The 27,635-nt window shown below is 47.1% G+C and overlaps 2 protein-coding genes across 4 annotated transcripts in view; both read right to left on the minus strand.

The window, feature by feature from the left end:
- Positions 1-4,337: 4,337 nt before the first annotated feature.
- On the minus strand, positions 4,338-17,995 carry LOC119456931 (carboxylesterase 3). The gene is made up of 4 exons (XM_037718749.2): positions 17,856-17,995; positions 15,255-15,588; positions 9,537-10,597; positions 4,338-4,636 (listed from the first exon to the last, which is right to left on the minus strand). Exons 1-4 carry the CDS (start codon positions 17,993-17,995, stop codon positions 4,504-4,506), a joined length of 1,668 nt encoding a protein of 555 aa, XP_037574677.2. The 3' UTR covers positions 4,338-4,503.
- A 6,038-nt stretch (positions 17,996-24,033) lies between these two features.
- The window catches only part of LOC119456114 (uncharacterized), a 99,796-nt gene continuing 96,194 nt past the window's right edge, over positions 24,034-27,635 (minus strand). For all 3 annotated transcript variants that reach the window (XM_049669551.1, XM_037717718.1, XM_037717717.2), the window contains exons 4-5: positions 27,046-27,069; positions 24,034-24,184 (exon numbers count right to left, since the gene is read on the minus strand). In XM_049669551.1, coding sequence (XP_049525508.1) covers positions 24,110-24,184; positions 27,046-27,069 — 99 coding nt within the window. In that variant the 3' untranslated portion in view covers positions 24,034-24,109. The remainder of the gene's footprint in view (positions 24,185-27,045; positions 27,070-27,635) is intronic.

Genomic DNA, 27,635 nt, shown 5'->3' on the forward strand with positions numbered 1-27,635 from the left:
GGTGGCGCCGATGACCAGTTCAAGCGCGACGCCGGCAAGCGGACCCAGAGTAAGGAGCCTACATGCGAGCGCTGTTTAAAACAGCGCTTGCATGTAGGCTCCCTAACCCAGAGGCGTCGAGAGCGCGGGAAGCGGCGGCAAAACGCCGGAAGCGTTCTCTACCTGAGGTTGGTGGCGCCGATGCTCGGTTCAAGCGCGAGCTTCGCGAGCCCTCAGGTCTAGGGAGACTACATGCAACGCCGTTAGCGGCGTTGCATGTAGGCACCCTACTCAGGTCCGGGTCCGCATGCCGGCGTTGCCGTGCTGCTGCAGCTTCGCGAGCCCTCAGCTCCGGGTCCGCTTGCCGGCGTTGCCGTTTTGCTGCATCTTCCCGCGCCCTAGACTCCGGGTCCACTTGTTGTCTGCGTCGCCGTGCTGCAGCAGCTTTGCGAGCCCTCGACTCCGCTTGCAGTTGAGCCGCCACTCTCGCCTTTTCATCCATAGCGGGCGCGCCGTTATCAGAAGCGATCGTTATCATCCATGGCTGAAGCAGGAAAGAGAGAGCGCGTCGGGAACGAACGCCCTTATGCGCCGACCGTTATCATCCATGGCTGAAGAGAGAAAGAGAGCGCGCGTCGGGAACGAACGCCCTTGTGCACCGCAGCGCCCATAGCGGACTCCATGCAAACCAGAGCTACGGACGACAGGCGACGAGGGAGGGACAAGGCTCGTCCCTAAGGTGCTTCGCTCCTAAAACAATCTGTGGGCGGCAGAGCCAGCTGCAGTTGCTGCTCTCCTGTAGAAGTCGCGCAAAGCTACTGCGGCCGTATGACATCATGATAATCTTCACCTATGCGAGCTACAGACTACAGTGGTAATACCAAATTCCTCGTCATACCGTCGTTGTCGTGCCAGCGTCGTGACACACTCGTCGTCTTCCCATTGGTCGTCATGGCGTCGTCCTCATACCACATTTGTCGTTACACCGACGTCATTCCATCGCTGTCACTGCATTGCGGTCTTACAGTCGTCGCCATGGCGCCACGCTCATGGGCGACTTTGGCGAGCGAGCGCCATAGCAAAGTGGGACAAAACGGGAGTATGTCACACATACCGAAGCAACGGAAGTCTTAGAATTACCGCTAAGAATGTTAAACGTGAGTTCGTAAATACGGTTTGTCCCTATATTGCTCGAATGCTAATCGCATTACTATCGATTGCCATCGCCAGATGAGTTCTATAGTTATTTTTTTAGTAATCAATAGAATGGTTACGGCAGTTAGTATGAAAAGTCCGGAGTCTATTCACTGGGCGGCTTTGCACAACAAAGCTACAAACGGCCATTACCAATGGCCATAAATATGGTTACTGTTTATTCACTTATATAATCTTGGCTGCTTTCCTGAGTATTAGTTTAGTGTCTGCTCATATGTAGAAACAATGTAGATTTATACAGGTGCGAAGTATCAGGGGCTGTATTACCAAAAGCTTCTCTTACGCAAGAGATGTTTTATGACAACGCGGTCATATGTCTATTGACCATGTAATGGCTACAGACGTCTAATTCTAATGCTGTGCGCTTTTTTTTCTGCCAGCAACTGACTTGTCCAACAGGGAAATAATTATCAGGTACCGCACTTTATACTGTGGCATATCCGGTTGCTACAAGACGTGAGAGACACTCTCCATATTTCTGATATATTTCTCGGGCAATCGTATATTTCCTTCTTTCTTAATCTCTCTAATTCACTCTTGCTCTCTACCTTTCCTCATGGCTTTATATTTCAGCATTCAAATGGTGTAACGTACAGCAAGCACCATTGCCGACAAGCACTCCAGTCAATGAGGGTCGTTTAAAAGGTAACGACGTTCCAGTGGCCGTTTGTTTAGCAGGACGTCAATTCGCCTAGGTGGATATAATGCAAACTCGTTTTCTATTTGTTTTTTCCAAACAATGGCTCTTACCGAAGGATGCATAATGGGACATTCCTTCCCCCTCAGGGTGCAGAGAGAGAGAGAAAGGGAGGAAATGCAGGGAGGTTGACTAAACTTAGCCCAGTTTGCTACCCTGCAAGTGGGTAGTGGGGCGGAGGAATGAAAGAAAAAGAAGGCAGCAGTTTAGACCAATCGCACGCACTATAGACAAGACACAGTCTATCAAGTCGGGCATCCAAGCCGGTCTCCTTCAGATATTGTAGTAGAGGTCGTGTGGCTTTCTGTGCTGATTCTCATTGAAGAAAATTTTACCAACTGCCAGACACTTCGCATGTTTTTTTGTTTTTTTTTCTCTGAAGAATTAATTTTTTTACAATGTTGAGGGCTTACCCACCTAGTTGTTTCGAAGGATTGCTTTGGTAAACAAGCACTTAGTTAAAAATTCAAACAATGCCAGTAGTCAGAAACGAAAAAGAGATTAGATAAGAGGGCGAAGAAAAGTTCGCGTGTCTTCACTTCACCACATGGAGCGTCACTTCTGCAAATGACTACTCGGAAGAGAGTCGATGGGTTAGTTAGCATACCTCTATGTGTGGCTCATACCCACTATGTGGGAATGACCAAGATTACTTTTTTTTTAATTCTGGTAATTTTCCATGAGCCATACGTCGCAATGTAAACATGAAATGCAAGCATACTTCCACGAGCTATGCACACTGCTGCAATGTGTTGAACCATCTGTTGTCTGTTATCGACCGTGTTATTTCTTGGAACAAGTTACATGTGTAAAGGACAAGGATACGGTAGAAGTAGATGGGTCGTCAATAAATAAACCTTTCTCCTTATCGAAAATAGCTTGTAGAGCACATCCGCGAACGTTTAATTACTTCAAGGGAATGTTTACTAAAAGCAAATGCTGCAAGAGCCACTGCGAATATTGCGCCACCTATCAGCTCAGTAGTACGGGTTATTAGCTTTCTTTGTGCATCGCACTACGACGGACGGCTTCAGCTCAGATGGCGCCCGTCAGTGTTTGCCAATAGAGTTGCCGCCCAGGCTGCTGCTAAAAGGGCATATACAGTAACTTTATTTGCCATATGTGCAGAAAGCTTTAAAGGGGAAAATTTTTGTAGTGCACCCCCTTCTATCCTCCCCCCCCCCCTCCCCTTCTTGAGTACAGTGGAGAGGGGAGTTAAAACGAGCACTTATAAAAATTCTCCGCGAAGTACTGTTTTCTCTCTACAAGACGTGCACAATCAAGCATATTTCGTTTTTCACGACTTCGAAAAACTACATAACCAGTGTTTGTGCATCTCAATGTCCAGCACGTTCTCTAGCGTCGTGATCCATAGTGTCGTCAGCATTCAAGGTTTCTGTTCGTAAGTACAATAATTCATCGCACACACCTGTTGCACGCATGGACGTTCAAAATGGCGGAACTTCGCCCTGCAGAAAGACATTCGTTCTGTGCGCATTCGTCATCCGCAGTTACGCGCAGCCAACATTAAAGCTACCAGTTAAAACTGTATAACAAATCTGTGGTATTGTAGTATATATTGTAGTATACCTCCACGTAATGCACACGCAATGATTTTAACATCCTCGATATAAAGTGAGCATGAAAATAGCAATAAGAACAGACGCCCACGGCGGCATCACGTTCGCATTGTTAACAAATGATATCATAGAATGATGATGTATGGTGTTTAATGGCGCAAGGGCCAGATATGGCCAAAGAGCGCCAGGCCAGTGTTCATGAGTTGACAATGGAGCAATGAATTGCGAAAGGTAGATGTGTCGTGGCTGTAAAAGGGCCTAAAATCAATCGCTGTAAAATGCGTAAAATGTATATGTAATAAAATTATGGCAATGGCTAATGAGGTGCACTATGATCACGAAAGAACAAATTGCAAGATAATGACGATACGCGAAAATATATCACAGACAAATCTTTTTAAAAGCACTACTGCCTTGACAGACCCTTTGAAAACGCAAGGGCCTGGAGACGCGTGCTATGCAAAACTACTGTCGCGGCGACATCTCTCTGAAGAGAGGACGCGCTACGAAACTATTGGACAAATAACATGCAGTACAACATCGCTCAGAAAACCCAGAACAGCTTTAGTGCTAAACAGAGGTTCATCGCCAAGGAACATAACAGGGTGGAGAGGGAGACGGTACTGGTACGCTAAAGGGAAGTGTCTTTTTCTCTCTCTTTCGGCTTCCCTGCACTCCACGAGCACGTGTAGCACGGTAAGCCTCTCTCCACATCTACCACAGGTTGGCGGGTCATTTCCAGTTAATAGAAAATTGTGGGTGCCATATGTATGTCCTATTCTCAAACGAGAGTATATAGAAGGTGCTGCAATAACTTCTCACCAAGCATGAATGTCCACAATTATTTCACAGAGGTGTGTTGTTGATCAGCATATATTATTCTAGCAAACGATAAATGCGTAGGATGCAAATTAAAACGAAAGTTGCGTTCGAGAAACATAAAAACACTGAGTAAGGACTGTTCTGCGTAGCTTTCTTCGAGCTGGAGTCACTGCGCAGCGTAGTTCACATTTGGCAACGCCCGCAACGTCATCAACTAAAAATCGTGCGCGAAAGGTTGTTTGCCAGCGCGCACATTTCTTCGCCCCATTCCATGACGATGTTTGACGAGCTCGTCACCACCAAAACCCTAGAGTGGTCGGAAAAAGGCTGCCAGCTGACATTCCTGCAAGAATGAGTTGGTTAAATTTAGATAAGATGTTTTGTGAACAAGCAATGAAGTAGTCTCCAGACCACGATGTTCAGAATAGAATATTATCCAGACAAGCATCAGCGCTTATTGAGCGAGTTTTTGAGAGCCCTCACCTACCGCAGCTTTACCAGTGTATGTTTAATATTGTCGTGTTGTCGTGATGGTGGTGAAAGCGTGGTTTAAACATTTTAACACACGCGCCGTTGTAGCTCAATGGCTATGGCGTTGCCCCGACAGCGACGCCCGCATTCTGAGGGGGCGGAATGTAAAGACGCTCCCGTACTGAGCACTGGGTTCTCGTTAAAGAACCCCAAGTAGTCAAAATATTCCGGAGTCGTCCACTAAAGCACACCTCATTATCATATCCTGGTTTTGGTGCGTAAAACACCAGAATTCTTTATTTGTCGAACTTGTGCCCTAATAAACAGGTAACACTCAGATCCCAACGACTGCTACGCGCACAGTCGTCGGTTTTAGAATTTGAATATTGTCGCAAAGAACTCTGCTCATGCAAGCTACGAACATTCTAGTGAGGTACCATTCCAAGCGCCTCATCGCATCGCCATTAGAAGAGCGCCAGCAACGCCTCGCGCGTGGTGAGACAGCATGTCTCTTGTGCAAGCGTACGTGACAGCACCTGATTCGCTGGTCCAATGAGAAGTCATGGTGTGGCTCCTGATCATATGGGCGCGAGATAAGTGTATTCGGTCAAGAGACATGGTTGTCTGTTGAAAAGGATCTAGTTAACTCTCTTTGCTAATTGTGTAAAAGTGTTTACGCGACAGCGTTAAGGGCCCCGTGTCGCAGAAAATCTGGTGTCGGCGTCATCGGCGGCGTCTCCGGCCAAGAAAATCATCTCGAACCACGCATCCCGATCCACGCAGGCCCTCCGCGTGGCGCAGAGGCGTTACTGAAATAATTGAATTTCTCAAAGTAAAATGCGTCAGAAAATTCGTAAAGTACGACTTACACACAACCTATAGACATGATAGCGTTGGATTGTACTTTGAATATACGAGAAAACATAATTCTGTTACGCAGAAACTCAAACACAAACCCCTTTTTAACGCGACAACGCTTTCCAGCTGCAGTTTGATATGTGTCTTAGTAGGAGCGTTGCGGCCCACTCGGTTCCTTGCAACACCATCAAAAAAAAAAAAGAACCAGGAAGCTCTTCTTCCTGCATAGCGTTCGCTTTCAGCGTTTGCAGGAAAACATTACGGTTAGATAAGCTGCAGTTGCCAGGAAGCGTGAGAAGTAGTCAGGGATCTTAAAATGCAATCGCGTTTTACTCTTAAAGCTGAAGCTTAAGCGTCCTCCAAATTTGTATCCTTCATTTTCCGGGCACAGGTTCGCCCACAATAAACCAGTTTGTTTGCTATGCTGCGTTGTAGAGTGCTACAATATCAAGCCAGCCCTCTATTTATGCATGTATCGCACTACAAGAGAGAGTAAGCAATGGCGGTTGCGCACACACGAGAAGTATTGACCCTTTTTGCGGAACAGTTTGTTCTAGAGAAAATTGGAGGACGCTTAAGCTTCGCCTTTAGGAGTGGAACGCGATAGCGTTATCGGGCCCCCTTGTAAGCTGGCTTTTCCACTGCAACTCAGCACGTGGGAAAGCCAGCTTACAAAGACCAAGCCATCTTACACCGATCCCTTTAAAGTCGGCTTCACTTTTAAACAGAAATGTATTGCTGGGAAGACGTTTTTCTAACGGCAATATAAGTCTTCATGTTATATTAAAATGTGAAGGCCCTAGCACCTTTTTTTTATTATTTTATTAATTGTCTGCTATTGCCCCGACGCTTGCGCGTGTCCAAATCACGTTAGGCAGGCGAAGTCCCAATTTGACCTGCGGAGGGTGCGAGCGCCATCTGGATATTATTTTCGCAAGTAAACTACCCGAGCGCGCAGCTGTAGGTCTGGTAGAAATGCTGGAAAAGGGGTTTGTGTTTCAGTTTCCTCGTAACAGAATTATGTTTTTTCGTACATGCAAATTACAATCCGCCACCACTATGTCTGTCGGTTCTAGCTAAGTCGTACTTTACTGTTTTAAATGCGAAGCATTTCTTGGCGAACATTTGCCACTTTGACAGTATCTATCCATCAATCTAGCGGCCTATCTCTTGGTGCTCTCATGGTGGTTTCGTTAACTTGGTATTTACCAAAATTGGCATAGTATGACGAGAGTGTATGACGAACATAAATGGTAGGTCATGACACCAATGTCATGACATGCGTGTTATGTTGGACATAACAGCCGCCTAAAATGACAATGACCTAGCGAAAAAAAAAGATTAACACTCAAGAACCCCTGAAATGGGTTTTGACGTGGGTACTAAGTGAATCAAACACTAAAGGATGGTGGTAGAAGTCATATTCATGAGCATGACTCAGGGAAAATGACAATGGCTCAGCGAAAAAAGATTAACACTGAAAAACCACTGGAATGGGTTCGGACGTGGGCACTAAGTGAAGGAAACACTAAAAGGTGATGGTATAAATCATTGTCATGAGCATGACCCAGCAAAAATGACAATGACTCAGCGAAAAATATTTAGACAAATACCAATAGGGTGGGTTCGGATGTGGTACTAAGTGAAGGAAAAGGCTAAAGATTGATGGTCGAAGTCAGTCATGAGCATGACTAAGGCTTTCGCCTTAAGGTCTCTTAGGCATAGCTAAAGGGACTCCTGAGGACTCGTGGCATGACATGCATGTCATCTAGGTCATGAAACAGCCGCCTGCGTCTTAGTGCTCTCATATGGTCGTTTCGTTAACTTGGTAAGCTCCCCGCACACGCTTCGCATAACATCGATTCCCAAAGGGCGTGGGATCTGCCGCTATTCGGTGCGAAGCACCTTATGCGCCCGTGCTGTCGGCGTCTCCTGTCGTAATCGCCGTCGTCGTAGTAACGGTAAGCAAGCGGTTCGTGCTCGCACTCGGCACGCACTCGTGCCACTGCTCCCCCGTTCTTCGTCATCATTGCACAGCTGGCTGAGTTGCCGCTCGTCATTCCAGCGTAGAATTTTTCTCTTCTGTCGTCGTAATGGGGAGGCCGCGTTGACGGGGTTATGAGCCATTGCTTAAGGTAGTACGAGCCCATTAGTGGTGCATCACTGCATGCTTCGCACCTGCCCAGGTTTCACGTCAGTGGAGCTGCATTTCGCTCAATGGGTCATTTGACACTTACGCATAAAATTTAATTCACCGCTCAAACCAAGCCTATGACTTAACTCGTGCTAAAGGTAATAACTAATAAATGCCCACACCGCTATGGGGCCGTACTCGTGCCAGCCAGCGGCGATGTTTTTTATACCAGGTGTTTCAGCGAACCCTTTCTAAAATGTTTAATATTGCCTGTGGCAGATAGTAAAATTCTAGTTCATGAGCTGGTCTATTCGAAGAGGCGGGCATTACTTGCAAAAAAAATTAATTCTTAATCTACTAATTAATACAAATGCACTAATTGAATTTCTAATTAATTACTTTATGACCCATATTGCAATTTGCAAATTCTAGTTGTGGAATTCGAAGGCAGATCCACTTCGAATGTAAAGAACTTTCAGGATGACACCAGTTTCGAGATATGAATTCCCGAACTTGGCGGAGACTTGCATTGGCATTCCAGTTACTTTTTTTCTAGTTGGTGCCATCGCAAGGGAAGCAGTAGGCTACGTGTAAGCACTGCTGATGCTGATTAAGCTGCATTCCGTAGGCGACGAGGCGTCACAGGTTAATCGGACGGGAAAGACAAACCGTGTGCGGAAACGGCTTCGCCACCTCAGCAGAACACCTACACCGCGTTGGATACCGATACGCCGAGACTACCGAAGCACTCACTGTCAGCGTTCGTTAGTGTCATGATGCAGTACTTCGCTTCACCGCTCCTTGACGGCTGCGCCATCCCTGTCAAGACTATGTCAAGACACAGCATATTTTACGAGTTCGCGCCGATCACATACGGGACAGGAAGTTGATGGTGGACCCCGGCATAAAACACGTTCGTGTTAAAAATACTTAAATTCTGAGGTTTTACGCGCCAAAACCAAGATATGATGACGAGATACGTAGCAGTGTGGGACTCCGGATTAATTTTGACCACCTTGGTTTCTTTAATGCACTGTACACAGGCGATCTTGCGTTTCGTGCCCATCAAAATACGGCCGCCGTGGCCGGTATTCGATTCCGCGCCCCCGTAAATAGCAGCGCAAAGCCAATGCCATGACTGGCTGCTGTTGTGCAAAAGTAAAAACGCCCTGGCCGCTTCTGGTGTCTCAACGCTGTTGTAGGGTGCCTAGATGCCCTCCTCACCCGGAGCGGCGGGCGAGGAGGTCTTCGAGGAATCCAAAGTTGGTGTCACGGCCGCGATGCTGTAAAGCTGGTGATGTAAGCAATGCCGCCAGCGGCGTTCCAAGCGTCACACGGTGGTGCATGAGTTCAGAGCCGTATGAAAGGATAAGATAGCTTTAGCCTGACGTTTACTGTATGCTCCGCTCAAAGGTGGTATGCACGTAGCTGCTCAGTAGGAACACTAATGTGTGCGCTCGCAATGCCCATGCCAGCAGCAGAGGCGGAACGCCACCTTGGCTTCCCAGCAGAATATATTGAAAGGAGCAAAACTGTGCGTCTATTTGGCTTCGTCGAGCCAGCTCAATCCAGCGTCGATACCATCACAACATGACGCCAGTGATGGTGCCGGTGGCACCCCGCCTCATGTAATGTTCATGTAATAGATACCCAACAAGAAAGCGTAAAATAAAAAGAAAATTAAGAAAGCCGAGTTGGCATAGGGTTTACGTTCTCCCTTAAGTTACGAAATACTGATACTTAGCACTTAGGCTTACATATTCAGCAATACGTATCTCACCCGGTTTTGGCAAAACTGATGATGTCCGACTTCGGGAGTGCTGGCTCGAAAACAATGTTTGGCCCTTCCGATGCGTACAGGTACACCAGAGAGCCTCTGAGTACTGCTGCACGGGCAAGTCCCAGAAGAGGGCATCGAAGAACCATATCGACCACCAGGTCCCTGAATCCCTGCAGGGCAGATTGGTTGAGTGCCTTCTGTGTATCGCGTGACAGGCTACCGAACGTGTGCCTCGGTTCCTGTCGGGTGAAAAATTTCTGCAGCAGGGCAAACACTGTCGAGGGGTCTTTCGAAGTGGGCATCTCTTGCAGCACAAAGTGGTCTAGGAGCTTGTGCCCTTGCTCCTGGTCATAACCGCAGAGAATTTCCTTGTGGAGAAAGACAGGCGGAAATTCCGAGAAGGCGTGCTGGCAGTCCCCAACAGGAGGCTTGCCGCAACTTGGCATGAACGTTAGGGGCGCCTCCTTGGCCGTCTCCGCGTACATCTTCGCCAGCGGAACACCCCTAAGGCACGTGACGCTCGCGTCGATATCCTTGTCCTTGAGGCATTGCAGCCCCTGCGCAAGCGGACCGAGTGAAGCAGGTCCACCTCGAGGCAGCAGGGACGCCGGTAAGAGGCCCAGAAGAATGAGGCGTTTAAAGAAGCGTCTCCTGCGCAATGTCGAGGCGTACAAGTCCAGAGACGCAATGTAAGAGCCGGAACCATGGCCGAGGCCAACGAGAGAGGAGGGGTCTCCGTTGAACGCGTCGATGTTCTCGCTGATCCAGTCAAGGGCTAGAAATGCATCCTCGATGCCTTGGTTTCCAGGGCTGTCCTTTGTTCCTGCGTCCAAGAACCCAAGCACTCCTAGTCGGTGATGGATGAAGACAACGATCAAGCGGCCGGAGACCGCCAGAGCCTCCCACGTTGTTTCGTACTCTCTGACGTGACCTGTCTGAAACCAATCAGAGGACAGCACCACCAGGACAACAAACCCAGAGCCAAACTTGTTGCACTCTATTGGGGCCCAGATTGAGAGGGTGAGGCAGTCCTCGCTAGAATTCTGCAATGAGGCCATGTCCTGCGAGTAAAAGATGCGTTTTCTTTTCTTGTTAGAGAAAGGAAGCGTAAACTCATCTTAGATTAGTGTTTGGTGCTGTTTTAGTCTATGAGCAGGGACAATAAGAAGCCACACCATTGTTCATCATGCAGGACTTGTGTTTCTTACATTCTCAAAACATGAAAAGGCTAATTGAAGTGCTGACAAGGTCATTCCTGACGGACAAATGTTTGGTCATAGGTAGTGTTTACAACATTCGTGTGCTGATTTAGGAGCACCACAAGAACATTCTAGTGGACAAAATATTGCGGAACCATAAGCTATGGCGTTTACTCTCAGACAGACACTAGTACCATTGGTTGTTTTCCAACGAACTGCCGTGCTCCTTAAGTACTTAGCAACATCAAAGTATTTCATGTTTTGAAATTTACCGCGTCCTTGCCTATTACATACGCGTAGTATACCTAGTATAGAGTGCAAAGTATGCTGTTTCTTGCCCTTCCAACGAGGACAGACTTGACCATGCTTTTTCTCCATCATCTAAATTGATGACTCACTATGAACACTATTGTTCGATTCCTATACCTAGTGTTCCTCTAGATTACTATGCGACAAGTAAAACTGTTCATTTAGCTTGATCGCAGCTAACAAAGTGCTTAGTACTTTAACTTGACTTAGCATTGGCATACAAAGTTATCGTATGCTTATTAAGCTTGCAAAGCGTATTACGGAGAGGACACATGCAAAGGCAAGTACAGCAAACGCTGCGCAACATCCATGTGGCATTTATTAAGATACTAGCAGAATACACACCGATAAAATCTATGGAAATAATCAGGCAACATATGATTTATTCGTGTGGTTAGTGCACCAGAGGAAGTAGTGCCATGTTTGTTGCACTTATTTGCTTGTGTGATGTGTGTAGCCCGCTCTTGCTAATTTGATATGAATTACCAACTTGTACAAGCTCGCACCTTGTTATGCGTTAGCTACAGAGCTTCATAAAAACAAGGCAGGCCAATTGTTCTTGCCAAGGAGGAACCATCAAATGACAAAACAAGTGCACAAAAACATTTAGTTGTGAGTGGCACCAGATATTTACATTTGAGTGCTCTGCAGCAGTAGATGTGACGATTAATATTTCAAATTCCTTATCACCAACGAAACCTTTTCTCCGGCCCTATCTCTCGCTGCCCTTTAAAGCTTTGTGTAGAATACTCAAGGAGTGCGGCATATGAGGGAGTAGTCTATGCAATTGTTTGGAGGTACCACCTCAAGTCATTATCATAGACGTGGGATAAACGTCTCACAGTTACAGATTTTTATTATAAGGCCGCTGCAGATCCCAGAGAAATCAAACCAAGGTGGTGAGATTATGCTTTGTGCATTTTATGTGGGTCGATCCTCATTTGCAGAGTAAAAAAATATTTATATATATATTACAGTGAGTGATGTAACATTTTTTGTTTCATTAAAACATTTGTAAGAGGTGCTTACAAAACAAACGCCCAAGCGCAGCTCTGAAGCATTTATGTAAAGAGCACAGGGGGCAGACTTTTTCATTTTTTAAAGTCACAATTAGCTTGCATGCGCGGCTCTAAGCATGACTGAAACCGAGAAATAAAAGTTCAGTTATTTTTACGTTTATCAAAATTTCTGAGGATCGGGTCATGTCGCGGAAACCAGAACAATACTCCACTCAAACCGAAATAAATCGGTGCCAGGAGAACTCTGAACCGGTAACCAGAACCATCATAACCCGATCTTCAATAAGGCGAATCAAGATAAATCAATTGTCTAGTGTTACGCACTAACCGTAAGTGAAAACAAGTCGTTCTGCCAGGTTGAGTCCCTGGTTAAAATTACTACCGCGTTTTGCAATGATAAATCTACGCGCAAAGCGAAACATTAAAAAGCAGTCTATACATCCTTGCATTTAGACGGCTTGTTCAGGTCTCTTGATGTGCGCACAGCATACCTCTCGTTGACGGCAGCCAAGGACCTCTCAAAAAGCTTAAGCTCATCGTCTGACTTCAGGTAGCCATGGGAGTAGCCGTATTCATGATGTAACCCTTGCAGGTACTTTTCGATCATCTTTTGTCGCTCAGAAGGCTCGCTCATCGTTGCATTCCGCGCCTTCACAAGCGAAACAAAACGCACGCCGCGAATATGATACGCGCGCCAACTTCTCGCTCACGTGGAATGAGCTGATCCGAACTGAGGCGGCGCACACCGACCGCGCCACGAAACAGAGAGGGAGAAAAAAGAAAATGGTGATACATCACAGAGGCGAGGCCCCGCCCCTAGGCGGATTTGTTGTGAAAACAGTCGCACCCGCCGATAGCAAGAGTACCAGGCACATTCCATTTGTCAATGCAGGGGTGGCCGGTAGAAACCGACCCATCTTAAATACCGCATTTCGAAGGCTATCATATGCCTAACTTTTCGGCCAAGCTGAGCGCCAACGAGGCAGCGCACGTAACCCTCCTATTTAGATGCGAAGCAGCTCATGGCGGGGGCTTTGTCCATCCCTTCTTCCGTCCCGCGGCGTCCCACACCCCCACAGCGCATGCGTGTCCCCTCCCCCTCTCTCTCCTCTCCTACGCTCCCCCCCCCCCATTTCTCTGCTTTAGGAATCCTCTACTCTACGGAGCGGCGCGCACGACAGGTGGTGCGACAGCTGTATACTCCGATGGGGGCGCCACGGTAGTTCCGCGGTATGAAAATGACGGAGCGCGCACGCATCATTCTCTCTCCTGTGCAGCGCCGCGATGAGCGCTTGGGCAGCTGCCGCGAAACGGGAGCGGCGACGAACGATTGGCTGGTTCAGCACACGCTAGACGTGTACTCGTTGCGATGCATTTCCTACGACCACGAACAACCGACCACCATTAGCGGAACGTGCTTAGACCTGATCTTCGCAAACTTCAGAATGAAAACTCTGGAACAGCAACCCTGGACGCTACACTTCACCGACCACAAGGCCGTCGTCTTCAAAGCGCCGCGTGCACCGACGCTAGGAATCGCATACGGTCTCTAAATAAATAAACAGGCACTGGTTGTAGAAAAAGGATAGCCGTTGTCGAATGTGAAATTCTATACACAAATAAAATTGCAAATAACAATCGCAGGCAACCACCACGTTCTGTCTCTTCTCTTGCACATTCTCATTCGTCCTCTCAATAAAATTACACCATCTCCCGCTCAAGCTAACCATCTCCCCGCTGCTTCGCGTACACACATGGTTCCCTTTAGCGGGAGATGAAGTAATTTTTTTGTATTGATAAACTATTGCTGCCCTCTGACGTAGGCACTGCCGCACATGGCCTTTGTCAGTGCATAGCCTAGCAAATTGTTGGTTTTAGAGAAAAAGTCTCAGTTTCGACCAAAAAGAGAAGCATCGATTGATAGCAAATTAATAGACGCCTCTACGAAGTACGGATATTATTTTTATCGGGCCGTGTAAGCTTGCAAACATTCGCTTACTAACTAAACTAACAAGCACGGTGTCACGGACGCACAGGTAAACATGGACACATCTCGCTCGATGACCGCGGAAACTCACTGTCAAAACGCTAGAGTTAGGAAGCGCCGCAGCAGCAGCGAGAGAATTGACCTTCGTGCTGTCACTCGCGTTAACGCGTACTAAACGTCACAAGCACAGTACATACGAAGCTACCAGCACTAAGCGTGGGGTCCTTTGTCCACATCGCAGATCGCTTTGACGATGAGGCTCACGCGGGCGCGCACTTTGTACACGTCGCAGAGCGCTTTCAAGATAAGGCGCCCGCGCGGCCGCGCCGTAAGCAGCAGCCGCTGGTATCGAACGCTCCCCCCCCCCTCCTCCCCCCCCCCCCCCCACCAAAGAAGACGGCGCGCTTCCGTCCTGCCTTCCTCCCTTCGCGCGCTCGAGATTGAGCCGTGATCGTCGGCTGACCCTCGCGCGCGGCGACGATGTTATCATGTTTGGACTTTATACTGAACATTACTCTGCGACGCCAGAAATGCACTTGGAGTGCCCATATAATTGCTATCGGACTAAAACCAAGGCTAAAACTGCGATAAAAAGCGCCGCTGGTCGCAACGAAAGCGCCAAAAGAAAACACAAAAAAAACAGGGTCATGTGGGCAGCCACGGTAGCGCATGATTCTGCCCTAAAGTAAAGCATAATATATCATTTAACTGGCGGGCATTGAAATGGGTCGCTTTCTGCCAACCACCTCTGCTTTGTCAAATGGAATCTGCCTGGCACTCTCGCTATCGGCCAACTCGGGAACAGCGCCGCGTGTCGCAATTCTGCCGCTCCGGCCACCAGTCACTTGTGCTAATCTTTTTCCGCTGTGACGGTACATCCTAAGCACGTGACCGAGATTTTTGAGCCCGCCGCGGGTAGCCGCGTGCGGCGCCCAATGTAGGAAGTCACGACGAGGAGTCGAGCGTCCTGGGACATGCGTCACATTCGGCGAGTCGTAATGACATCGCTTGTTGCTTTCTTTCCTTTACCTTCCCGTATCAAAAACATTTTCGAGCTATTCGAGGTATTGGTCCACGCGTATACCAATGCGCAAAATCTACGACGACTACTGTTCTACATCTTCGCTATCTGAAACTAGGCTTTCTAAGCGGTTGAAACATTATTTTGCAGTTGGACGTTTAATGAGCAAAACAAACTGCTTACTTGCGGGCACCGTGGTCCATGCTGGTAAGCGTGGAAGACCGTCTGGGAATCACCGATATTTGTCTTGTTATTGGGCAGCCGGAAGCGGTTGTCGCCGCTTGTGTCGCCGCCGTACGGGATGCCGAAGAACGTGTGGACCGCTCCCGTGTAAGTGGAACGCCCGCGCACCGCCCCGCCAAGCGACTTCAATTCGACGGTAAGGTATTCTTCGGCGCACGCGTATTGCGGGGTAAGCGTCGAGCCGGCCGCCGCCGCCGCAGCGTAGTATCTCATCAGGAGGAACAGCATCAGGGAAGCCACGGCCAGTATGAGGGCAGTCACAAACACAAGAAGGCTGGAGAACAACAATGCGATATTTTATCATTTACTTAGTTAAATCTGGCTCTGCTCTGGCAGCGGCAGATTTAACAAGTGTGGCCGCTGGATCTAGTCAGTGGTAGATTAACAAATCTGCCACTTACATATAGGCAGAGCATCCGATACGCACATCCTCGACATTTGTCCTGCGGTGTGCTACTAGTCACATACGCACTATTAAAACATCTCATACACTGTTTGTACTCGCGCGCCGCATATATTTCGACTCCTGCATAGCCAACCTCGCCCCCGCCCCCCCCCCCCCCCCCCCCCGTAATTTTAACCATTCGACCTGCCCTTACATCAATTCGCTCTGAAACCTTCGGACAAGAACATACAGGGTGTTTCGGCGAACACTTTCAAAAATTTTTCAAGGTTGCCTGTGACAGCACAATTCTAGTTCCTGAGCTTGTTTAGGCCCCATTCACACTTGCGACTAGGCGAGGTTGCGCGACCAAGTTAGTCGCAAAGCGCCCAGTCTCAAGTAGTCCCAAATGGTCGCTTTTCTCGAAATGCGACCATTTCGAGTCAGTCGCTCACTGCTCGATTTTTCAGTCGCGCGACCGTAGTTGCAGAACAGCTGAACCAATCAGATGCGAAGGAACGGGACGTCCGTATACGCTGACGCTTATTCTACGCGGCGATGACATTTCAAGCAGACGTGAACGGCATATCGTGAGACATTTCGGTTTAGCGACTCGTCGGTCGCATTTGTAAGCCTGAACATCATTCGTCTTGAGTAGTTTTTTGGTCGCCAGTCGCAATCGGTCGCGTGACCTCGCCTAGTCGCAAGCGTGAATGGGCCCTTACTCGAAGAGGCGGACATTACTTGCAAGAAAATTGAAATGCATCATCGACTAATTAACAAAATTTCGCAAATTAGGTTTTTAACTAATTGCCTTATGACTCATATCGCAATTTACAAATTCTAGCCGTGGAGTTCACAAGGCGCATCCACTTGGAACGAATTCTCAGAATGACACCAGTTTCGACATGTGCGAACTTTGCGGAGAAATGCACTGGCGTTGCAGTTACTTTCTTAACAAAACATTGTTTCGATGTAAAATATGTGAAGTAATATACACGATGCCTAAGAAAGACGAATGGTACACGTGGCCCCTTACGATTGAAGGGGACGCACATGACTTTGACAAGACGCGTGAATATACAGTGAGTAAAAAGACGAGAGAGGCAAGCGTGATTTTCTTACAAACTATGTGACGTTCTATAGCTACAGAGGAACGAAGGCGCATCCAAAAAAAATACAAATACAGATGCCCACATACAAACACGACAGTACCATTAAAGAAATTTGCAAAATATGATACATGCCTTCTCCAGACGTGTGCGTGTACTGATCAAATAAAGAAACCGCCAGAGCGCGAATTTATATATGTAGTTTATCTGTACAGACGTGCCCACATTGTGTATTCCATGACATGGCGTACCTTTCTACCACTAAATGAAGGCGACAATTTCACCGCGCTAATATTTGGTTGGTTTAGTAATGTACAATGTATACTGCTAAGTGCCATTCGGTTTGTATCGCTGGGTATGTGTCCGAATAGACAACTTGGGTCACTGGATATAATTACAACTGATGGGTACGTGCCACTGAGTTTGCGCCGATTCTTGGCCAATAACCCCGAATGGTTATGTGCCACTGTTGCACAAGGGATACGGAACCCTCAACTGCATTTACATGTATGTCGTACTTCTATGTGCATACAGCTGTCATCAATGCTCTTCCCTCAACAAGCATCGTATACACCGCATTTGTCCTCGTGGCACAGTGAACATGCAACAGGCGAAGAGAGAATGCACTGGTCTTGTGCTGCCATACCTCGCAGCTGTATACGTCCTTTAGAATCCAGCATTGCGTAGGATCTGCGGATGGCTTTATTTAATGGCGCAGCTATCAATAAAATTATTTTAGCAGGACATTTTCGGCAGCATCATGCTGTCTTCTTCCGTGCGTACAGGTTCATGGGCAGCATAAAGAGACCTTTGATTTATTCTAGAAAAAAATAAAACATAGTAACTGGTTAAGTGGCCAGACAGGCAACTCTTCGCAAGCGATCAGACAGCTACATCTAACGAACGCTCTGTCACGCACAGAACCAGCAGACCACTAGCCATCGTGTGACTCAGTACTATACGCAAAGCCTTGCTGCCGCACCACACAAAGAACGCTCCTACAGGGGGCGCCAGCTATTTGTTATCAATCATCATAGGAACACTCACGGGAGATGCCTCCGATACCACGGCTTCTCTCGTCCCCTGTAGAAGGAAGTGCTGGAGTAGAGACCGCGAACGTCACCCGTCTTCGGCAAACCGCCGAAGCCAGACACGTTCTGGAGGGACAGGGCGCTCGGGCTCAACATGGAGTCGGGGCTAATCACGCCGTCTACGTTGGCTGCTGCAGAGGGCTTGCGAACTGTCGAGGGGGCGGGCAGTGCTGTGGAAGACCTGTGGCGTATCGAATCGGAACGAGCAATCGAGGGCTTCCGATTTGCCGCTTGAGTGGCGGACAAGGACTTGCGATGCGTGGGATTGAATAGCTTCGCAGGCTTGTGTTGAATCTCGCCGGTATGATGAGAAGGCAGGTGGGGCAATGATCCCCTGGAACGCCTTGAGGCCTTGCTGGCGGGATGGTCGATCATGCTGTGGTGGAGACAAGCTTGCAGGTAGGTTGCGGAAGCAGTGAATGCGCGGTAGAAAGGACGCGACCTAGGCCTTCGGTGATTGCGTTCTACGCGTGACAGCTCGAGCCTCACGGGATGGCGGTGGGTGATGACGAGGCTGAGCTTTAAACATGCCACGTATCCACTACAGCTAGGGGATGGATCTTGAATCGGTTGTATATAGTATATGCAATTGATTGACTAGGTTCCTTTTAATACATGTAATTGTGGCAATGCGGCCACATTTTAACAAAGGGACGAAGGAAAATAAAATACACGCGCGCACACATGCATGCATGCACACATACATTCCGCATCCTGCGGTAAACTCCAACCGTACGTCAAAATCCCTCACAACGAGATAAGCGTCCTTCTTGCGTCCGTGGGTGTAGTCTTGTAAAGTCTTGTAAAGCACTTGATGCTTGGGTTCAAGTGCTGGACAGACGAGTTCAGTCTTGCAGGCCAAATGCAATATAACTAATAATAGTAAGAATAATATTAGTAGTATAGTTAATGAATAAACTAAATTAAGCTATAGAAACGAACAACCGATAAGAAAATAAGTTAATCATCTGACTTTGTGAATCATCTGATTTTATGATTTCGTTATTATATGTGTATGTTGTTCTTATTTTTACATGCCTCAAGGGATATTGATTGGGTTTTTTTTTCTGCTTTCTTTATTACAATGTATATGAGCTGCAATTTATTTTTTTTTTACGTTGTACTCAGATGTACTGTACGCCCTGCCTAAATCAGATGTGTTGACATTGCTTGTTTTATTTATGTTTTCTCCACTCCTGTAATGGCCCTAAAAAAAGGGCTGACAGTATCAATAAACAAACAAACAAACAAGTGTGATTAAGTAAAGAATCAGACCGAATTCATGGATAGTTCAGCTAGTAAAAAAAGCAGATTCATCAAACAATGCAGACACAAAACAAATTGTAAGAAACATGTTATTGCCTCCCCCCCCCCCCCCCCCAATAATAAACACTATAGAACTTCATGTGACCTTGCAGAATCACAATGCAGTATTTTTGAAAGCCGTTGCTTTAGAGCACACGTATGCAGACAGACAGATTAGCTAGGTAACTAGGCTTCCATTTGCACATTGTTGGCAATTTTTGAAATGTGCGAACAACGATTCATACTGAATAGTAAAAACCAGTCAAAAGACGAAGGACAGAGAAATAGACGTGGCACACGCGTGGCACACGTGTGTGCCACGTCTATTTCTCTGGGCATCTACTCAGAGGGCAGAGTGCTACTCTACTGCAACGATTCATAGCATGAAAATGCATTCGTTTTAAGTCGAAGACGGCACGTACCTTGCAATAGCAGGCCAATCCAGGTAGTAAAAAAAAGGGTTGAGGAAAGCGGAAGCAAAAGAAACATGGGTGTTGCCGCCCGCAGGCTTTTCCCCATCCGACTGCTCCTTTCGAGATATTTATTCCGAGCTATGGCTGCTCGCTTCTCGTCGCACTCCGCAAACAGTCTCCTTTATCGAATATCCTAACAATGCCACTCGCTGGGATCCCAACATGCCTCTAGTGGGCCTCCTTATCCCTGTCGTTCCTCCGCCGCTTGTTATTTCCCTGCCCTGCGGTGCAGGACGCCAATATGGGCTCTGACGACAACCGGAAGCACTCCAGATGCGCAGCCAATATAACGTAATTGGCACGGTGTATATCTCCTCGATTCACTTGGCGTGTGCGGAACTGCTGGGCACAAGCGCGGTGGGATCACGCGTCCCATGGATTTGGTAAGGCATCATACAAACTGTCCTCGTTCATCGACCTCGTAAACCTGCATACGGAAGCATTGAAATTTGGCCTGCCAACAGATAGATGCTAAAACTCCTCGGCATGCTGGTCAGAGGGCGTTGTTGCACCTTCTACCCAACGCGGTCGTTTAGCAGCCACGGCCTTCTATACGGTTAATTCAATTTTTAGTGAAGACGGCAACAAACCTATAGGGGCGGAGTTGACGAATTGCGTGTACTTAGATTTTAGCAGTCGATGAAAATCAACGTGTACTTCATTACAACGACCTCCACCACAGGCCAGGCACAGAAAGCTTTTGAACAGCCCCATCAGTTGTTACCTGAAATTAGTTCAAGACGTTTTCGTGTTTACAGTTTCATTGTCAGAATTCTGAAACTTGGCACCGGAACAGAGGCAAGTTAATTGAGTCTGCGAACAAGGTCGTGTAGCTAGCTCAACTATGGCAACAATACAGCCCTTGAGAGCACTCAATTTTACATCCATATGTACATCAGATATCAAACGTTTGAGAACTTAAACCTCAGGAAATCACTATTGCAGTCAGACAAACATTTCGTTTGCCCTCTATCAATGAATCGTAATTATTTCCGTCACTTGAGACTGCATGCGACGCAAGCTACATATTTTTGATTCGTAATTACGACGCAGTTTAGGGCGACTTACGAAGTTCTCTTTATCATAGTAGTGCTGCCGGCATTTCATACTGGCTGCTCTATTGAGTTACTCCTCGCATGCTTGGAAATGGCCCTCGATCTGCAAATCCTAGCTGTCCACATCAAATGCAGCGTAGCTTTTCTAGGCGCTTATCTGCAGCGCTTTTCCGCTCGTCAGTTGTAATTCCTGTAATCGAGACGCTCCCCCCAGCCCCCCCCCCCCCCCCCCCAAAAAAAAAAAAAAACACCGCATATCCACGGGGTGAATGATGATGAGTGGGCGAAGCTCCGGAGGGAATCATCGGTAAAACGTGAATCTTCCGTGTAATTCGCCCAGTCTCGCCACACTAAATCGAACGATTGACTTCCACCAATGACACGCGCCATATGTGACGTCATTCCTATTTTATAACAGCGCCCTTCATTATAATTGCACCATCTCCCGCTTAACGGGACGCTAACACAAACGCGTTAGAAACGTGCAGTACTCTCTAGTAAGGGGGAGAGGCCACAGCGTCTTACGCAGCCGTTTACACATGCCGGAACGTGCACCGCGTTTGCCGACGCCATCACATGACTGCTGAGAGAGTATAACCCCCGTATTCATAACGCTCCTCGACTTGAACTTGACTTGCCACCGCCTTCAACACGTTTCGAACGCGCTGCCCAAGGCGGTGGCAAGTCAAGTTCAAGTCGAGGAGCGTTTATGAATACGGGGGTAAGGCGGAGAGGCCACAGCGTCTTACACCAGCTTCTTACACGGGCCGTAACGCGCTAGCACAAACGCGTTAGAAACGCGCAGTCTTTCGTTAATGTTGGGTATTTATTGTCATCGTGGTGCGTGTGTCCATGTGCGCTTCGTGGCGTAGTGGTTAGCGCCGCGCGTTCGGAAGCGAGGGGTCCCTGGTTCGATTCCGCGCTACGCACACAACTTTTGTAATTTTTTTTCTCATAAAAGTAGACGTGGCTACCTACTACGACGACGACTACTACTACTACAGAGGAGGGACAGACCCACACCCTAAGGAGCTTCGCCCCTAAAAACATTTACCGACGATTACGATACTCCCTAATGCGAAATTTAAGCGTAGCTCTACACGTGTTTTCATTTCACGATATACTGGCTGGCGCAGAGAATCTGTCCGGTGCCGCACATTGCACACAAAGCGAAGTGTGGCGCGACTGCCTCGCTAATTGGGAGAGCGCGAGAGGCAGTGCGTGAACGACGAGTGGGCGCGATTCATAGCAGCCGCCGCAGACAGACCTCCACTCATATAGTGCTTTGTTTCCATATGTGATATCGCTGGCGTCATAGGTGAACAGACGACGCGCGCTGCTCTGGTGTCATTTCGTAGCCACCGTCGCCGCAGAGACCATCTTGCGTGGCACTACCCTTTTCTTCTCACACTTTCGCCATACCCTCCTCCGCTTTCCGCCTCACGGTTCCTCTGCACCCTCCTCCTCCTCTTTCCTGCTCGCGCTCTCTTCGCTATCGCCATCTTTGATCTACCGCTGCATTCCGCGTTCGCTATTTCATCCTTCGCTGTGCTCGTCCGCTCGGTTACGCCGAGGACGCCGACGCTCGCCGCTCGAACGGGCGCCTAAGAGCTGCGCTCTAAAAAAAAACGGAAAGGATGGAGCAAGGAAGGATAGGCCGAGAGGTGCTGCCGTATGTAGTACACACAATGATACAGAACCCTAAAAAAAGCCAGTAGTAACATGGTGTGCCTCTCCTGTTTTTCAACCCCTAACAAGCTGTCAAATCTGTGTCCTCACATACGCTGTAACAGAAGACGATGTTTGTGTTGAATGCACGAGAATCCCTTAAAATTAATTAAATTCTGGGGTTTCACGTGCCAAAACCACGATAAGATTATGAAGCACGTCGGGTTAATTTTGACCACCTGGGTTTCTTTAACGTGCAGCCAGTGCACGGTGCACGGGTGTTATTGCATTTCGCCCCCGTCGAAGTACAGCCGACGCGACCGGGGTTCGATCCAACTCCACTGCCCCAAAGCCACTACGCCGCCATGGCCGGCTGGTCACGAGAATCCCTTCAAATTATGTTTCGGGTAGTGTATACTATCATGAAAAAATTAATCTCGAAAAAGTTAAAGCTAACTGAAACTAGTTATTTCGCTATAGCTTTCAAAATTTCACATGATGTTGGCCCATTTTGGGCTTGTATGCATAGTTTGAGGCCTGTACCATCATTTGCGACAGGCTTTAGCAGCGGCACGAAATTCCACTCTTCTGTTGTTATTACTCGTGCAATTAAGATATCCTACATGATAATTACCTTATCGCGTTTCGTTTCTCCACGATAGTACATAGGTCAGTAGTACAAAAACAGAAATTCGTGCACCCGTATCGTGAGGCGTTCGTGAGGCGTATGTTCTTCCGCACGTGGTCAAATTCTTCAACCGAATTGATTTGAACTCTTAGTTTTTACGTACGTGCCAAAACAACCATTTCATTATGAGGCACGCCGTAATGGGGGACTCCGGATTTACTTTGACCACCAGAGGATTTTTAACGTGCCCCCATTATGCATGGGACACGGGTGTTCTTTTGCATTTCGCCCACATCGAAATGCGGCCGCCGCGGCCCGGATTTCATCCCGCGACCTTGTGCTTGACAAAACAGCACCATAGCCGCTAAGCCACCACTGTGGGAGCCGAATTCTTGAACACCGACATATATGAAGTGCACGCGTGAATTTAAGTTTTGTTTGTACATATTTTTGTGCTCATTATTTCCACTGACTATCGCTGCTAATAAACAGCTCAGAGCTAGTGTTCTGCTCTATGTGTCCGTCTTTCTTGCGTTCATTCGCATCAACATTTAATTAAATTTTGTTTTTAAATTACAATAGAAACTTCAATTAACACTATATACTCGCTCGCCAAATCCAGCCAAGCGTTTAACTTACTTATTCATTTCATATTTTCTGCCTTGGAGCAAAGAGGCGTTCATAAACCCATCACATTTTTACTACCGTAAATTGCGCACTATGCAAATAAAGAGATTCTAGCATGAGAACTTACGCTGTATGCGTAAATGCATGCGTGAACTATTTCGGTTTGTAGCACTATGCTGTGTTTGCTCTGATGAAGCAATGAAACAGGGAAGGAAGCACGGGAGAAAGGGAAGAAGGGATGGCTCAAGAACTAGACAAGCATAACTGAACGAACTTACACATTCTGACGCTCAGAAGCCTTTAAAAAAATGTCTTATGAATGTCGTACGCACTCGACATTCGTAGAGCTTAAGGAACGTAAGAAAATACATATATTCCATACCCCAATCTTTATTGGTGAAATTGTTCGTTTTGTTAATAGAACGAGAAAAACAGGGACTCGGCGCTGATGTGTTCAAGTAATCTTCTGTCCAGTGGCTTTCTCGTAACACTGCGCTACAATCACGTCTATAGTCTTTTTGTATTCCGGCTGAAACATAAAAGAAAGATTGGCGTCAGTGTCGCACACGTATCGTTCGTGCTTTGGGTCGTTGCATATCAGTCTGTAAATTTATAAGCAGCAATTTTTCTTCTTTTCTTTTTCATATCTGGCTTGAGAGCGAGCGCTATCTGCGATATGCAAGCAAAAGTTTTGAAGTGCGTTTTGTTTCGCCAGTGTCCTCTCGTGTGCCTTTGGAATCCTCTTTCATCCGTAGGGGCCAACACTCTATAATATATTACCGTATATTCTGGAAATTCATTCCACGTGAATACGCCTGACAAGCTCACGGGCTACAATTCGTAAATTGCAATATGTGTCGTAAAGTAATTAACTAAGAAATTAATTGGTGAATTTTTGTTAATTAGTTGAATATGTGTTTTGATTTCTCATGCTACAAATGCCCGCTTCACCGAATAACCAAGCTCAATGATAAGAATTGTGCTACCTGCCACAGGCGATTTCAAAAAATTCCGTAAAACTTAAAAATGAACACCTTGTATATCACTTTAGCTTGGGACCGAATCATACTGCGCTGCATCTTGTGGTATCTTTATCGTATTCCTGAAGACATTTGTCGACGGAGACTGTGCCGTTCTGCTGCTTAACTCTGGGTCTCTTCTTCTATAGTGGTGATGCGTGCGGCGTGCAGAAATGCTAACGACGTAAGATTTCGCTTACTGTTACACAACCATTAGACAGCAAAATTATTCTTCAACCATGCACGATTCCCTTTCTTCTTGCGAAAGTGCTTCTGTACAAAGAAAATCATCAAGCAAGAAGTAAAAATATGGGAAATCTCATATGTTACACAGAGTGAGGTGCATGCGAAACCATTGTAGCACTCGGCTACACGCCCGACGCACTCCCACGACATGAGAACCTTCCTGTGAGGAAAACTTGAAGTTATTAGGCCGTGTCGCTGCCAATACTTCTGCAGCGTCTGTCTCAGATGGAGCGGGAGGAGACATTGTATTTATATAAACCTTCTTGTCGAGCGACGCAGCACTAATGACGCTGATTGGAATCAGCGTCATTAGCGCCACTCCAATGCTCTGTCCACCGTCCCCATTCCTCCAACGATGCTCCAACCAACTGGAGTCGCAACAACACCCTCTTCACTCCAGGAGCGAAGATGATGAAAATGATTTCTACTGGTCGTCCTTTCGAGACGGGGCGGCAAGAAATAGTCAACTACCCAGCGTGAGCTAATCAGATTTTAGCTACATCCATTGCAATCTAACACTTTGCTTATCTGTACTTGAGGTTTGCTCTCTTCTTTAAAACCTGTACCTCTATATGTTACAGTCACTTATACCTGTAACGACCCCGGCCCTATCGATCACTTCCCATGATTTTAATGCGAAGCATTTTTTGGCGCATTCCAGGCACTTTGTGGTACGTAGGCTCTTGTTTCGCATGTTGCAAACCATTTCAATAATGAAAGCTATGTGTCCGGCGGTGGGATTCAACTACAATCTCCCAGAACATCATCTCGAAGGCATAACCATTAAGCAACGATCGGACTTTTTTTTTGTTTTTGTTGTTTGGGCAAAAATCGCAGGCCTACCTGCGTCACCTCAAAGAGCACGAGAGATCGCACGTGCGCGCATGCCAGTTCTGAATCAATCACAGACCTACAACTATTTTCCTATGCGTCACGATCGGGAGTGGGCCACTTTTTCTCTATCTTGCGTCGTGGCAGCCCGCGCTTTGACGATCTGTGTTAGACTGCAAAGCCTTCAGAATTAGTGCACATACACAAGTCCTTTCCTGGTGCATAACGCGACAAGTACACTGCGCGACATTATACCGCCTTTGGGATCAGTCCAGTCGTAATGGAACCGGTCATGATGTTTTCTCGCCGGAGTAAAAACAAAACCAAAAAAAAAGCTGTCGCAACGCCGTCGTCGTCGTCATACTACCGTCGCCATCGTCTTGTTGCTGTCTTTACACACACGCTCGCGTCACAAGCCGAATTTCTTGGTTTACACAAACACATTGGTTAATCTGGTAACATCTGATATCCAGCATGTATTAGTAATTCTGGATAGCAAGCTACCCGCAAAATTATTCGCATTGTATCGATTCCCACAGTGCGTGAGGTCTACATATTTTTTTCACCTTTGTTGCACAGCAGCGCCTGTAGGTTACTGTCAGCCATAGGTCCGGTGACCTGGACTACTTTCTCTACACTCTCCTCTCTTTATGTCTGCCTGCCCTTACCCAAGGCTCTAAGCTGTGCGCACTAAAGGCTGCAGAAAATAACGCATCTTCCTCTCCATAATCAGACATCTATTCTCTTTCTCTCTCTCTCTATCTCTCTCTCTCTCATTCTTTCTATCTGCCCTCAAAAAGCGCGCGCTCACCGTCCTCACCCTAGCGCCCGGGTAGGAGAGAGTTTCTTCCAACGTACCCAAATCGCGAAGCACCACTACTCCTTCTGCAGAATATTTCCGCATTAGCACGTAACGCTTGTTAACCCCACGACAGAATTTTACAATAGATTGCTTATTGCGTCCTTGTTGAATTGAATACTTCATTTAAGAGGTACGTAGCATCTTCACGAGCATCGTCACACTTATGAGGGACGACAAAAGGCAGCAACGCCTGACTGGGCCCTCCCAATATCTCGTAATAGTAACGTCCCTAAGCAAACTGTAGATAATGTTTGCAAATCGTCCGGCCCTGTACTTACCATATGAGGGCCTCACAGTTATTCTACGATCTTTCTGGTTTCTCGTTGTCAGCATCGCCCTACAATTGCACTGAATGTGCCCGTGGGCCCATCGTCCCTGCTAGAGCTTCTTTTTCTAACATTCAGAATAAGAGGAGAAAAGATGATGACTTACGTGAGTGTTACTAAATTCTTCGTACTGAAAGAAAGGCGACAACACAATGCTTTCGTCAGTCATCGTTTCCAGAATTTGTCGATATGATATTTGTGCAGAAATAATCACACTTATTAATCCTCAATACAGATGTCGCTGCTACGATATTAAGCCTGATGGTAGGCAGCAAACAATATAGTCGTCTGGTGGACATTGTCACCTTTCTTACATTTCTCCTTTTTGGTTTTTCTCTGTTTGAAAAAGCAGGAAGGGCAATTTGGACTTATATGTAAACACAACCAGTTCCATAACACGACAATAAGATTGATGGCCCTTTAGCTCAACTCGACTTTCTCGTCAATGTAGCGGGTGGAGCATCGTTGTTATAGCGGCTATATGCTCTCACCTCAATGAGGTGACCTCACTATTCCTGTGACCAGCACCTGCAAGCCTGCGCTGACAAAGCTGTATGTAGTATATTATTGAGAACCTTTTGTCTTCCCCATACCGAGTATTGTCGCTCTGCACATTGTTACATTAGTTATGTCATGCACCTGTTGACGTGTCGCTGACTCCTCCTCTGTGGGTACGAGGAGGACAAGGTCCATTTA

This window comes from Dermacentor silvarum, chromosome 6, assembly GCF_013339745.2.
Source record: "Dermacentor silvarum isolate Dsil-2018 chromosome 6, BIME_Dsil_1.4, whole genome shotgun sequence".
Taxonomy (NCBI): Eukaryota; Metazoa; Arthropoda; class Arachnida; order Ixodida; family Ixodidae; genus Dermacentor; species Dermacentor silvarum.